The 14,468-nt window shown below is 46.2% G+C and overlaps 1 protein-coding gene across 1 annotated transcript in view; it reads right to left on the bottom strand.

The window, feature by feature from the left end:
* Positions 1-823: 823 nt before the first annotated feature.
* Positions 824-14,468, bottom strand: part of MUC13 (mucin 13, cell surface associated) — a gene marked incomplete at its 5' end in the record, with an annotated part of 45,463 nt that continues 31,818 nt past the window's right edge. Inside the window, 8 exons of the mRNA XM_081085979.1 lie at positions 824-2,010; positions 2,356-2,548; positions 3,438-3,519; positions 5,062-5,099; positions 5,801-5,930; positions 6,267-6,386; positions 10,908-11,071; positions 12,717-12,772. Coding sequence (XP_080942105.1) covers positions 2,356-2,548; positions 3,438-3,519; positions 5,062-5,099; positions 5,801-5,930; positions 6,267-6,386; positions 10,908-11,071; positions 12,717-12,772 — 783 coding nt within the window. The 3' untranslated portion in view covers positions 824-2,010. The remainder of the gene's footprint in view (positions 2,011-2,355; positions 2,549-3,437; positions 3,520-5,061; positions 5,100-5,800; positions 5,931-6,266; positions 6,387-10,907; positions 11,072-12,716; positions 12,773-14,468) is intronic.

The raw sequence follows: 14,468 nt of genomic DNA, 5'->3' as shown, positions 1-14,468 counted from the left end.
GCCCGCGTCCCCCCCCCCCCCCCCCCCCCCCCCCCGCAACACTTAGGAAATTCCGAGTTTCAGAAACTGTGAAGCAGGAATTGTGAACAAAGTGAAATAGACTGACCTCGTTTTATTTCACTTTGCTATATTGCACTTCACAGATGTTGCATTTTTTACAATTGAAAGCAAGACTCTTCACCAGCAAAAACGTTACAGCTTGGTTTATTGCAGTGGTTTGGAACCGAACCCACAATGTCTTCGAGGTATGCCCGTACTCAACCTGGCCTAACAGCAGAATCCAGAGGCATCAGGTATGGCCTGGTTATATACTCCAGCCTCATATTGCGGTGGTTTTCTCAGCTCTGTCTTCCTCTTTGTCAGCTCAGCAAAACTGAAGCAGTTCAAGGCTTCACGTCTTTCAGCCCATTTTCCAGAAGGAAGAGTTTCCCTTCCTCCAAGCCTCCTACCAGAGTTTGGGCTTCCTCCTAATTGCACCCACTTAGGCCACGTAATTCAGTCGGGCACGGGAGCAAGGGGGGATGGGATTCTGCTGACTGGCTCAGGCTAACCCAAGCCCGCCCCTGGAAGCTGAGGATCCAATCAGTCCCACCGGAAGGGCTTGGCTGTTTTCTAATGGGCGGGGAGTGGGATGTGCGCCAGGAAGTAGCTGAAAGTATCTACTATCTGTTCAAAAATGCCTTGGGTCGTCCCACAGCCCCTAAGGAGGACAGCAGGTGTCAGTCTAGCTTGCCATGTGTCATGGTCGCTATTGAAAGTGAGACTCACTGCGGCGTGTGCAGCACCAAAAGCTCCGAACACAACACAAAGAAGGACGCCATCTACCAAAGACGCTTTATTTGTTACCTTTCACATGAACAGTCGACAACAAATAATAGTAACAACAAATACAAATAACTTGCAAGGGAACCAGACATTAGACATAAATAAGGACACTCTTGACATTAAAGAAAGCCCGTGCTGGATGTGGCTTCTTGGGTGTGTGGGTGCCACAGCGCGGCCTCTGTCGCCAGGGAAGGCGGAGGCCTCAGTGAGGTGCCTGTGGAACCCGCATCACAAGGCTGGACATCTGGACCCAGAGCACAAGCTCCCTGTCCCACCCTCAGCCAGACAGAAGGTCTGCCATTTCCAAGTGACTTCAAGCTCTTGCTCCTGGGGTTTTTGTCTTCACTCCTTTCCCTAGGCTCTGGGCCTTGGGTAGGGGCTGCATTAGAGGAAGTGCCCATTTGCTCACCGAGGATGAAGGTGACTCCTGCACCTTGTCCTCACTCATCCAGCTTCCTTCTGCCTCTGTTCCTCCTGCTCCTGGTCATGACTTTTCTCCCTGCCTCTTTCACCTACTGGCATTTCAAAAACTCTGAAATGCACCCCGCCATGGACACGGCTGGTCCAAGCCTTCTAATTCACAAAAAGGTCCTGCATTCCATCACTCCTCCAAAACATCGGAGACTTGTGTTTTTCTGTCTTCTTGGGGTGAGGCCATGTCACAAGCTCCGGCAATTCAAGAGCAATGCAATCCCTACAGCTGAGGGACAGAAGAACCTTAAAAGGTGGTATCTCTTCCTTTGCCGGCACCTCCACAGCTGATGTGTGAGCATCTCCCAGAAGTGGTTCACTGATCTGCAGGCTATCAACCCAAGAGCAGCATTTCCCCGGGAGTAAACAATCTTGGGAACTTTCCTCTAGATTGGAAATGGTTATTGTTGCCCATCAGGGAGAAAAAAAACAGAACATACCAAACAACAAAACCCTAACCATTGTACAGCTTGGAGAAAATCAACTGTCTTACAAGTGCTAATAGCATCTGAGTGCATTTAATTTCATAGGGACTTAAATAGCAAACAAGCTATCATCATTGCAGACATCCCCAGCTTCCACTCAGAGGGGCTGGATGTCAGATGGAAGAACAATACCAGGCCAGGTCTTCACTGCTGCATTAGGCTCTTCGTCAAAGTAAAAGCTCAGACACTGAGTTAAGGGCCATTGATGGTTCCAATTTTTTTTACCGCCCTAGACAACAAGAGAGAAAGGAAGAAGGAAAAAAAAAAAACCTCTTAGAAAAGCAGTGTTCCAACAGCAACACAGGAGAAAATTTAGATACATAAATTATTTTGATGAATATTCTTTGAATACTATTTTTAAATTAGAACCTGTCAGTGTGTTAGATCTTTGTCCTATGAGCTAGGATGCATTTTGTCCATTTCATAGATGAGAAAACAACTAACCTGTCCGAGATCACAAAGCTAGTAACAGGAAGGGCAAGGCTTTGAACCCAGGTGAAGATACAATAGCCAGGTTCCTACACTGCCCTGGGGCCTTGCACTCAGGAAGCCAAACCAAGCCCCACTGGCTCACCTAATAGTCGGGGCGGGGCATGCTTCTCTGGGCGTAGGGGTTCTGCATGAGGCTGTCCTTGGAGAAGGTGGCTTGGACTTTAGGGAAGAGGCTCCCTTCTGCTCCGAGATTGCTGAAGCCTGTTGTCGACATTCTCACACTATGATAGTCGTTCTCAATCAGGTTCTGTTCTTCAATACCCTTTGTCTTTGATCTGTAATTAGTAACAGGAATTAGGATCTGACAGTGGCAGAAAGTTCCTGAAAGCAAATGCTAATGCCAATACTCTTTTTAAAAAATGTTTTAAAATTTGCAAATATTTTCAAATTTACCATATTTGAATTACCAAAAAAATATTGCAGCGTTCTCATACATCATCGCCCACATTCCCCACTTGTTAACATTTCTGAACCATTTAAGCTTCAGTTGCAGACCTGATGACCCATAACCTATAATATTTCCGTGTAGAGTCCGTAAGCCTGAGGACTGTCTCCTCATAAGCTTCGTGTAACCATTAAAACCAGAGGGCTAACACTGATCCGACATTACCATCTAATTCCACCAGGCCACATAGATTTCGCTAATGTTAGTATTCTTAAGTGTGCTTTTGAATTATTTACGCAAATAACAATAGAAGTCAAAGAGAAAAGATGGTTTGTGATACATTTTTCCATTCAGTCCAAGTCTATGTCTAAAGAAGCACCTCAGTGAATGAAAGAAGTTCAAGGTATAGAGGTCTTAATGCCTTTCTGTATTGGCCTCGGGGATAAGCATTTCAAGTCAAGTGAAATTCTTACAGGTGAAGGAGGCATCTGCCCCAATTCACCCTGATCGTGACCCTATTCTTCCTTCTGTCCCTCGGGCCACAGACCTGCCCCTGCAGTGTCCTAGACCAGTGGTCGGCAAACTGCGGCTCGTGAGCCACATGTGGCTCTTTGGCCCCTTGAGTGTGGCTCTTCCACAAAATACCACGTGCGGGCACTCATCTACAATGCAATTGAAACTTCGTGGCCCATGTGCAGAAGTCCATGCGCAGAAGTTCGGCCAGCAAATATATAGAAATCAAGGGCATTTCCCAGGACAGGAACACTTCCATGCCATACCTCAGGAAGATAAGTGCAATCACCATGCCAAGAATGAGGATGCCAGCAATGGTGCCCACGATAGTGAGAATCAGCTGAAATGCTGAAAGGGAAAAGAGAAGAGCTGGAGCAGTATCCTACAAGCAAGCCCCCGCTGTCTGTCTCCTGCACAGGTGTGTGTGTTCCGGGGGCTCACCCAATCAGGCTTTCAGCTAGCTCGGACCCCTCCAGGGCCAGCTTGGATGGTTCCCTCACCTCTCCCCCCCCACCTCCAAACCCCAAAGGTATCTTCAGAACTCAATCAGAAGAGGCAGCCTTGCCCGATAAAAGACCAGAAACGCGAAGGCGGCCATGGAGGCCATGGGATCTGTAGGGAATGGGATCTCAACTGAGGACCACACTCCCTCCTGAGCTCCGCTGCCTTTGGCTGCCCCCCACACCTGACCTGGATGATAAGCTGGGGCGGGGGGACTTAGGAGGTTGCGGTTAAGTTGTCACTCATAGAGGAGACAGACAATGGCTTGGTAGAATCGGTGAGGGGAGAGTCTGCAGGTTCATTACCACCAGCCTCCCTCTTGAGATGTGTTGTCCAGCATGGCTGAGCACTTGAGATGTGGCTATGAGCTGGCCGGTGTGTGTAACATGCACAGTGGATTTCAAACACATTTGAAAAACACCGTAAAATATCCCGTGAATAATTCTTATGTTGATGACATGTTGAAGGGATAACATTGTTGATACAGTGAGTGAAATAAAATGTCATTAAAATCAATTTCTCTTTACTTTTAGAAATGTACTTAGAATTTTACAATTTGAAATTAAAGATGATGCTCACATTATATTTCTATTAGATCGTGCTGCCCTGGACCCTTTCTCTCTCTGCCACCTGACTGTCATGTATGCCTCCGCCTGGGTTACACCTCCAAGGTCATCCAGCCTCACCTTCTCATGGTATAGGTGCGGACACTGAAAGCCCGGAAGGAAGAAATGACTTAGTATATCCAGTTCTGCCAGCAAATATGTAGACATCGAGGGCATTTCTCATCACTAACTTTGGACATGGCTGGAGGCCGAACGTAATATTTCCCTCATCTTGGATCATTTTGTAAAATTTTAAATGTAAAATAATTTAAAATAGACTAGTAAAGTTAGTATTGTCCCAACCTGGTGGGTGTGAAGGGTGGGAGGAAACGAAGCCGTTGAATTTGCAACAACAGATTTCAAACTACTAGGTAGCCCTGAAGCATATGTCAGTATTGAAATGTCTGGTGTCTGGTTCTCCTCTTCCCCAACCACAAGCATGTTTGTAACACACGGGTCTTTTATCCTTTCTAGTAGCAGAAAATGCATAGTTAAGCTACTGTCGAAAACGAATAGGATGGTAGGATGCCCTTGGCTGACTGGGAACTTGTCCAGAGGCGCCTGCCCACCTCTTCGGCCGAGTTCTGTGATTTCCTACAGCAAAGTGCTGCTGCCTGTGACCTGCGGGCGGGAGGGGCTGGCACCACCCAGAGGACACGCTGCACGCAGGTCCCTCCCTCTCTGTGACGGGAGCCAGAGGCTTCGGGGGGCTGGACTGAATTCTGAATGGGATTCATGCTTGTTTTTCAGGTGCTTAACAGCAAAGCAAGACTTTTATACTCACGGTCTTCACAGTTGACTCCACTGTAGCCAAATGCACACCTAAGATACAAGACATGACAGGAAACATGGTAAAGGGCATGTGGGAGCGTGCCAGGGTTCCCCCCCTGCCCCCACGTCTTCCTTCCCACCGTTCTCTCACCCTCCCCTCCCTGTTCTTCCTCCTCTCTCTCTTTCCTTCCTTACAGTCCCAGCCTCCAGGTGAGCATCTTCCATGGAGCTCTAGAAGGTTTGTTTGTGTGTGTGTGTGTGTGTGTGTGTGTGTGTGGCGGGGGGGGGGGGGGTCACATAATCCCAGGAGGTCTTATTTCTGCTGATGGAATACGCTGTCCCCTGAGCTCTGGGAATATTCAGCAATCCCGGGGGAGCAGAACCCCAGAGGCACGGAGCGTAGGGGGACCCCTTCAGGATGGGAGGCCATGGGCCTCTGCACTGTGCACTGAAGAAAAGGATGGATATCCTCTGAGCTTCAGTTTCCTCACCTGCAGACAGGGGACTGACACGTTCCTGATGGTGCTGTTGTGTGAGAGGTATCCCTAGTGTGGCTCCCAGCACACAGAAGTGTCAGAAACTACTGAAGACAACAATGGCGATGATGATGATGATGATGCTCTATACCTACTGACGGACGCCAGGATACCAGCTTTCTGACCCTAAGCCATGTTGCATAAGCTCTATCCTTATCCTTTACCCCCTAAGCAGCTCCAGCCATGGCAGGATAAGAAGGGAGTGGTTTCTCTTACGCTTGGCAGCTCCCCTTGGCGTCCCTCTGGTAGCCCGGCAGGCACACGCAGTCAAGGCTCCCACCGCTCTGCACCAGGCACTGCATGTTGTGCTCTGCTTTGCAGGTATCAGGACACTTTGGACCCAAAGCTTCAAAACAGAGTGAATTCTGGGTCATCTTCAGAACCAACCTCTTTAGCCCCAAAGTGATACGTCACAGAATACAATTTTTCACATTTCTTTTTCGCGGCAAAATGAGGTGCCCCTGGGCTGTGCACACGGTGTGCCCTGAGAAGCTGCCCATGGGCTGCCGCACCAGCTCTCGGCCAAGCCCCCGCTTCAGACATGTGTCTGGAGCCAAATGTCACAGCCCTCAGAACCTGAGATGCACCTGGACCCTTGAGCAGTAAAGTTTGTGTTTTGCAAATGTGAAAGGAGGGAGGGCAGGCGTTGTGCAGAACATTTAGAAGCAGGCGGAACACTTACCAAGACACAGAGCGGTCTGTGGGTTGGGTCTTGACAGCCCCGGTTTGCACTTGCACTGTAAGATATCCCTGCAGTCGTCTTGCTCATTTACACACCCATAGAACTCACACCGATTTTGCTCTGAGGGGCACAGATAATTCCAAAATATATTTGTTGTTATAACTGTTGTTATAATTGCCTTTTAATAAGTTTGGGGATTTAACAAATGAAAATCTGGGATTCTAAAACCCGACTCCCCAATCCTCTCTTCAATGATGATTTCCTTACATTATTCAATTCAAATTAATTCCATCGAAAGCAGTGCAATTATGTTCCAGTTCAAGATACCTTTTGTACCTCGCTCGATGCTGGGTTCCACAAGGGACACAGTAGCTATATAACTTTTGGGTCCCATCTTGGTAGAATTACATGTTTGAATCCACAGAGAGTTGTTTCAAGCAACTCATAATCCAGACTTTAAGTACAATGGGACATTAGGGGCTCAAGTTACTAAAGGTAACATCATGGAGGAGATGGGAATTGGGCTGCCTTGAAAGACAGGGAAGATGTGAACAGTTAGAGGAGAGGCAAAATCTTTCTAAGCAGAGTAAACAAGGCATGAGCAGAAGCAAAGAATTCTTGGTAGGGAGTAGTGGTGTTGTATGTGGGTAGGGGAAAGGCAGTGCGGTAAAGGGGAAGAAAATAGAAAATTCTTGGCTGTGCCATTGGGGCTCTTGGCTATGGGCTCTCTCTGTTCAATCATTTGATTTTTGGTGGGTCCAAGTTCCCTCAATCTGTAAAATGGGGCGAGTAATTCTTACTTCACATGATTGTTGTGAGAACTGAATGAGCTAATATAAGTGCACGCCCACTGTCGGAGTCTCAACAAATAATCATTCTTTTGTTCATTCATAGGTGTAGCAGGGTTTGAATGCCAGGCTAAGGACCAGGACTTTTATCCCATAAGCCTGAGAATCCATTGGTAGATTCTGAGCAGGAGCAAGGTGTGAAAAAACAATCTTTGGAGAATTATAGAATATCACTCAGCCATAAAAAGAATGAAATCTTGCCATATATGACAACATGGATATATATAGGTCCTAGAGGATATTTTGCCAAGTGAGATAAATCAGAAAGAGAAATACCATATAATTTCATGTATATGTGAAATCTGAAAAACAAAACAAACAAACAGAAACAAACTCATAGGTACAGAGGACAAATTGATGATTACCAGATGGGAGGGAGAATGAGGGAGTGGATGAAAAAGACAAAGGGATTAAGAAGTGCAAATCGCCAGTTATAAAAATAGTCACAGGGATGTACAGTACAGCACAGGGAACATAGTCAATAATACTGTAGTAACTGTATGGTGGTAGATGGGTACTAGACTTATCAGGGTGATCACTTTGTAAGGCATATAAATGTCGAATCACTATGTTGTACACTTGAAACTAATATAATATTGTATGTCAACTGTAGCTGAAAAATAGATTTTAAAAGAATGTTACTCTAGAAGCAGGTTGGAAGGCATTTGGAATAAAAAGATGAGTCTGAGACTAGACTAGGGGGAGAGAATAGGAGGTAGAACAGTTATGTGGATACTCTCTTCCAAACATCCCAGACCTGTAACAAACCTTCCTTCATGCTATTTAAAAATGCCTCTGATTAAAAGTCTAGAGAAAAAGATTCTACAACTTTTGACACAGAAGGCAGACACTGTCTTTGCAGCAGAGGCAGGAAGCAGAAAAAGGTGTTTCCCCCTAAAACAGTGGTTCTCAACCTTCCTAATGCCGTGACCCTTTAATACAGTTCCTCATGTTGTGGTGACCCCCAGCCATGAAATTATTTTCGTTGCTACTTCATAACTGTAATTTTGCTACTGTTATGAATCGTAATGTAAATATCTGATATGCAGGATGTACTTAGGAGACCCCTGTGAAAGAGTCGTTTGACACCCAAAGGGGTCGCGACCCACAGGTTGAGAACCACTGCCCTAAAAGTTCTGAGCCTCTCACTTCCCTTTGCTGGGCGTACAGGCTGCTGTGGCCACGTCTAACTGGCATCCTTTGGTAATTTGTTAATATATGTAAGAGCGCATGCCTGGTCTCAGAGGGGAGAGATGTTGAGAGGAGTTGTCAAGAGAGAGCAATTCTCCAGCCGAGGTCAAATGGTTTCAAGGGTGCCAGGGCTTCAAGCCAAGGCGGTTACAGAGGAGAGCCCAACCGAGAGAATTACACAGGGGACCCCAACTTTATCTTGAAGAATGCACGGGTTATTTTCAGCTGGCAACCACTCTGCATGGCCAGTCTCCATGCTGATGGGGACCCCCGGCTTCCTCGCACTTGCTAGAAGTCTCATCTAGCCAAAAGCAGAGTGTATGCAAAGGTTCATCTTGCCTTGCTGACAATTTCATCCTCCAGGGAGTAGGGGTTGGGACGGCCTGAATTGCTACTCTGCACCAAATTCTGGCACAAGGAGAAATCGATGGGCAGGTAGAAGTGATGGGTCCCTTGGAATACAAGAACGAAGTGATAGCCAGAGAGAGGAGTATGACTTTGACGGAGTAAAAATTGGAATGTTCAGAAGGGAAAAGGTGTAACTCTGTGGCACGAGATCCTGAAAGATGAATACAATTCTGAAAATGTAATTCTAACTGTGCAGTTGCTAAATGAGCTGTAAAAAAAAAAAAATGTGGGGAGAGGGTCAGGGAATAGAAACTGGCATGGTTTGCACAGGAAGCTGTCAAATGAGACATAAAAAATATGGAAAGAAGGTCCCAAAACCAAAGACAGAATATTAAAAGTGTGAGAGAAAGGTGAGAGCCCCCAAAGAGCTCAATCACCAACCCCAAAACAACAACAAAATCCAGTAACAAAGAGCAAAGGGATGAAGTAGGAAAATGGGTAAAGGAATGGAGGGGTGTGTGTGTGTGTGTGTGTGTGTGTGTGTGTGTGTGTGTGTGTGTGTGTGTTTTATGTGTTTTCCATGCTATAGGGGCTCAAGAAGAGGCCAGGCTGCTTGGTGTAATGTTGATGGATAACATAGGACAAACAGAACGGTTCCCAACTATTCTCTCCAGTCTCCCTGCCAGAAAATGACACGTAGATGGAAAGAGTTGAATGGACATGGCTGACGGGACTGCAGCCCAAGGAGAGCGAACAGTAGGAGGAGCCCCCATCTCTTCCAGTAGAATTTAAATGTCTTATCATAGAGCATTTCCACTCCAGGTTCTGAGAGAATAGTGAGGGTCTTTGAGAAGAGGTGCTGGAAAGCTATACATGAACAGGATTTATTTATATTTTCAGAAAGAGAAGTGTGGGACCCTAGGTCAAGGAGGTCACAGTCGTTAAAGAGTAAACACTGTAAGAGACTAAAGAGTTTTAGAAGCATCGAAGAAAAGGACGGGGGAGGCAGGAAGGGAATCAGGAGTATGATGGGGTTGGGGGTGGGGCGCAGGGAGAAGAGGACCTCAGGACAGGAAAGTGCCCGTGTCAAATGCTGCAGACAAACCAACTGTGCCTTGGCAGACGCCTTCGGACTTGGCAGCCAGGACTGAGAATCAGTTGTACAACGCTTCCACCATGGCTGGCTCTCTGAGATGGGGAACTTCTGATGACTGCTGTAATAGTGTCAGTTTACTCATGCCTTCCTGGACCCATGCCCTTTGCTACGGCCTGACACACTGCTCTTGGCCATGTGAATTGCTTTGGCCATCATGACAGCTGTAAATGTGCCATAAGCAGAAACTTGAGAAATACCTATGCGTTGAGACACCCTCTCGCTGCTTTTGAAACTCTTTAGGACTAGCCTGCTGAAGGATGAGAGACCATGTGGAGCAGAGACAAACTATCCAGCTGAACCACCTTAGATCAGTCAGCCCCCAGCTGACCCACCCAGCAGCTAACAGCAATTGCTTAAAGTGAGCCCAGTAGAGATCAGCCATGCCTGGCATAGATCAGCAGACCTGCTCGGCTGGACCCAGCCCAAGTTCTGACCCACAGAATGATGGCATTGCAATAAATAAATAGGCCGCTAAGTTTTGGGGTGGCTTGTAACACAACAAAAGTGAATTGTTACAGCAAGGCTATGAGTTTGTGTATCCGCCTAAAGGGGAAGCAGAATAGGTAAAATTTCTCTAATCCAGCGGTTCTCAGCCTGTGGGTCGCGAACAATGAAAATACATCCTGCATATCAGATATTTACATTACGATTCATAACAGTAGCAAAATTACAGTTATGAAGTAGCAACGAAAATAATTTTATGGTTGGGGGTCACCACAACATGAGGAACTGTATTAAAGGGTCGCGGCACTAGGAAGGTTGAGAACCACTGCCTCTTGGAAAGCTATAACTTGGAATAAAGCCTTCTTGTTTCACCTTGCTTCCTCTTTCCCTGTCCAGAGACTATTTGTTCAAGGCTACCTTCCAAAAAGAGAAACAAACTGGTCAGTTTGAGGAGTTGAGAGCTAGTTAGAAAGGAGTAGAAAGCAAATGAGAGAAGAAAGGGAGTAAGAATGGACTAGTAGAAAGTCCATTCTTGGAGATCTATAGATTCAGTTATCCAATTCCTCTTGCTCCCTTCTTACATATAATGAGAAAGTGTACAAAAAGGTAGGTGGATGTTCAGGTAAATTTTGAATAAAATTATTTCATACTTACTAGTATAGTCTGAAAAGGTATTAGGGTTGCTTGCAACTGCTTTATTAATTGCGTTAGATACGGTAGTCTCATTTTCTTCTGAAGTTTCTGCAAAAAGGTTTACTACTGTTACATCAACCAGCTTGTCACCAGCACGCATTTCAGATCTTGCTGGAGCAGATATTCTGAAAATGAAATGAATTCACCACTTGAGGACCTGAACACAAGCATCCACAGATTGGTCTTTGAACTTCCTGTCCAACCAAGTCTCCCAATTCCCATCCTGATGCACAGATACAGCCATAGTTAGGGGCCTAATGAGGAGGCTGGGGTTGCAATAAGGTAGCAATTTATAGGCCCAGAGTTTTCTGCTCAATGTGTGTTCAGAGGAAACCTATGGCTAAAGCAAGATCCCATTGGAGGATCCTTAGAAAAATTGTGGACAATCATTTTTAGAATCTAGGAGCCTGGGACTAACCAGATGGTCCCAGGTATACAGATGAGGTAACCCAAGTTCAGAGAGGTTCAAACAACTGCCCATCCATGCAGCCAGGAAGCGCCATGGCCAGGATTCAGATTTGTCTGAAGCCATCTCTCCCCACTATTCCTGTGTTATCCAGTTGTGCTACAAGCAGGAACTCTCTGTTGTCCACTAAACCAAAGCAAAGGCCTGGAATGGGGCCAGCCCTCCAGCAGCCGTCCCCTGTGAACTTTCAGCTTCAGAGCCTCTGTGTCAGGGACCCGCCTCTCTGCCTGCTGCCTGCCCCTTGACACTCAGCACTGTGCCTCCCCTTAGCCTGCCTGCTGGTCTCCTGGCTGCCAATCACACTTGCCCTTCATTCACCATCAGCTCAAAACTCACCAACTTTAGGAGGCTTTCTCTGAATTACATGCATAAATATACACTGTATCTTATTACACAAAGAATTGACAAAGCTTATAAAGATAGATGCGATGGTCAAACCATAAAATATGGATTCATTAGGGCTGCTTTTCCTGCACAACTTCATTCATCTTAGAGCAGTGTTTCTCAACCTTTTGGCCCTTTAAATACAGTTCCTCATGTTGTGACTCAACCATAAAATTATTTTTGTTGCTACTTCATAACTATAATGTTGCTACTGTTATGAATCGTAATGTAAAATCTGATATGCAGGATGGTCTTAGGTGACCCCTGTGAAAGGGTCGTTTGACCGCCAAAGGGGTCGAGATCCACAGGTTGAGAACTGCTGTCTTAGAGCATTCTTTCCTAGGGCTGCAGCACCTGGGAGTGAATGTGCTTCCGAGAAGGCTGATACAGAACCGCTAACTTCTTGAGACCCCTTTGCCTCTTTGTGTCCCTAAATAGCCCTCAACACTGGTCACTGCATATTGATGTGCTCAATAAGTGCTTGTTTTTACTGCAGGAAGAGCTCAGTACTGGTTCTTCAGCAGCCACCGGTGGGATTTGGGTGTTGTCTCCCTCACTCCCCCCATATTAGGGAAGAGATGACCATGAGCCACTCATTCTTTTCCTAGCCCCTGGAATGCACATTCCGGGGATTGACCGGGTATGGTTTGTAGCCAAGGGGTCAAACCAAACAAACAGATCCAGGTGATGCCCTGGCCATGCATGCAAATTGCTAAAGAGCCAATCACAGACAGCATCTTGCTGGCCTCAGGGTACAGTCTGCCCAGCCACACCAAGGTCAGTGTAACATCAGGCTGACCACCTCTTCCTGACCTGTGACTTCCCACTGGCGGCCTCTGTGCTGCACAGGGAACTCAAGAGAAGGTGAGAAGTCAAGCAAACGCACACCAAAGTACCCCACTGGTCCATAGCAGCCTTACCTTACTTTATGAATCACAGTCTGTCCATAATCAGGATTTTTAAATGCATCTTCAAACTGTGGCAGAGAAGAACAAATTTAGTAACAGCTACCAAGAGGCATGTAATACTGTATACTGTATCTAGGTTTCTTCACTATATCTTATTCCACAGTTATGAAGTAGCAACGAAAATAATTTTATGGTTGGGGGTCACCACAACATGAGGAACTGTATTTAAAGGGCCAGAAGGTTGAGAACCACTGCTCTAGGATGAATGAAGTTGTGCAGGAAAAGCAGCCCTAATGAATCCATATTTTATGGTTTGACTATCACATCTATCTTTATAAGCTTTGTCAATTCTTTGTGGAATAAGATATAGTGTATATCACTGTATCTTCACTAAGATATAGTGAAAGTGATACTGTATCTAGGTTTTAACATACATACATTTCTAAACTCCTGTATATAAATACACATGGTTCAATGCAGAAATTATTTATTCTTGATATGCTAACACCTTTCAGTAATGTTTGCTGTAGGCTGGTAAGAATGTAATATAAGTCAGGGTTATCCAAGAAAAAGTTGGAAACCTAAAAAAGCAAAATCAGTGGTCATACTCCTAAAAATTAAGGTGACTAACTTATTAGGTTTGTCTTTTTAAAGTCACGGTACAGTCTTGCGTATTTATTAGACGTATCTGCCTGCTCCATACACGCATCAATTCACCTACGGACACTTCTTCAGTTGTCTGCAAGGCCAGTGCACCAGGGGATAAGAAGGCAGGCGCCATCCAATCAGGCCTGCCTGGCCGCCACTGCACAACAGAGCCAGCAAGTGAGGAGAAGGCAGGTCTGAGGTCAGGCAGATCTGGGTTCAAATCCCAACCTCCTCCCTCATCAGCCTGGTGACCTTCAGAGGGTTCCTTCACTTTCCTGGTCCCTGACTGCCTAATCCACAAAATAGGCACCAGAGTATTCTCTCTCCCAGGGGGCTCTTTGGAGAATTAGAAGTATTACACATACAACGCCAGGTCCCGCATGCAACAGGGCAACTCCAAATCAGGGACTAGCCATTTGGGTCCAGCTGGGTAAAACAATGGATCCTGGGAGACTTCTCAAGGTTTGAGCTGGGACTGCCCCAGCTACTGAGTCTGCTGAGAGGATCCTGCAGAAAGGAACCTGTCTCTATTTTCCTATCTCTCAGAGTTGCAAGGGAGTTCTGGCACATCCCTTTTGGATTCACAGCCTCTTGGAAATGAAAAGAACTCTCTCTCTCCTTCCTGGTGCCCCTGGGACCATCAAGACCTGACTGAGACCAAGTCCCTAAACTGGTCTCTGGAGCTGGAGGGGCCTTTTGGTGGCCACAGTGGCCAGTGCTGGGTAAAGGCACACGAGAAAATCCAGGGCCCCCTGGAAGGAGGAGCACCTTGACGCTGCCTTCTTCAACTCATCCCAACTGACTCTTATCCAGGCCGGCAAATGGGAACGTGGATCCAGAATAAGAGGAGATGATATGAGCAGCTGGCCCATCGGGCACAGGGGCATGACCGGGGCCAGGGCAGCTGGGGTTTTATCCCAGCAGTGCCAGGCACCAGCTGTTCCATCCTGGGCACCACTTCTCTCTGCACAATCTGTAAACTCGTTTGGATAATCTTTTTTTATATGTTATCAATTCTAATAACAAAACTCTTTCGTAATGATGTAATTCCGAATGGAAAGACATTGTCATAGAATAAGACCTTAGTTTTTACGGTAATGTCTTAAAAGGAACATC

The sequence above is a fragment of the Myotis nattereri genome, assembly GCF_964212035.1.
Source record: "Myotis nattereri genome assembly, chromosome: 3".
In the NCBI taxonomy this organism is placed as follows: Eukaryota; Metazoa; Chordata; class Mammalia; order Chiroptera; family Vespertilionidae; genus Myotis; species Myotis nattereri.
The sequence above is the reverse complement of the archived record's forward strand: the minus strand, read 5'-3'. Positions and strand labels throughout refer to the sequence as shown.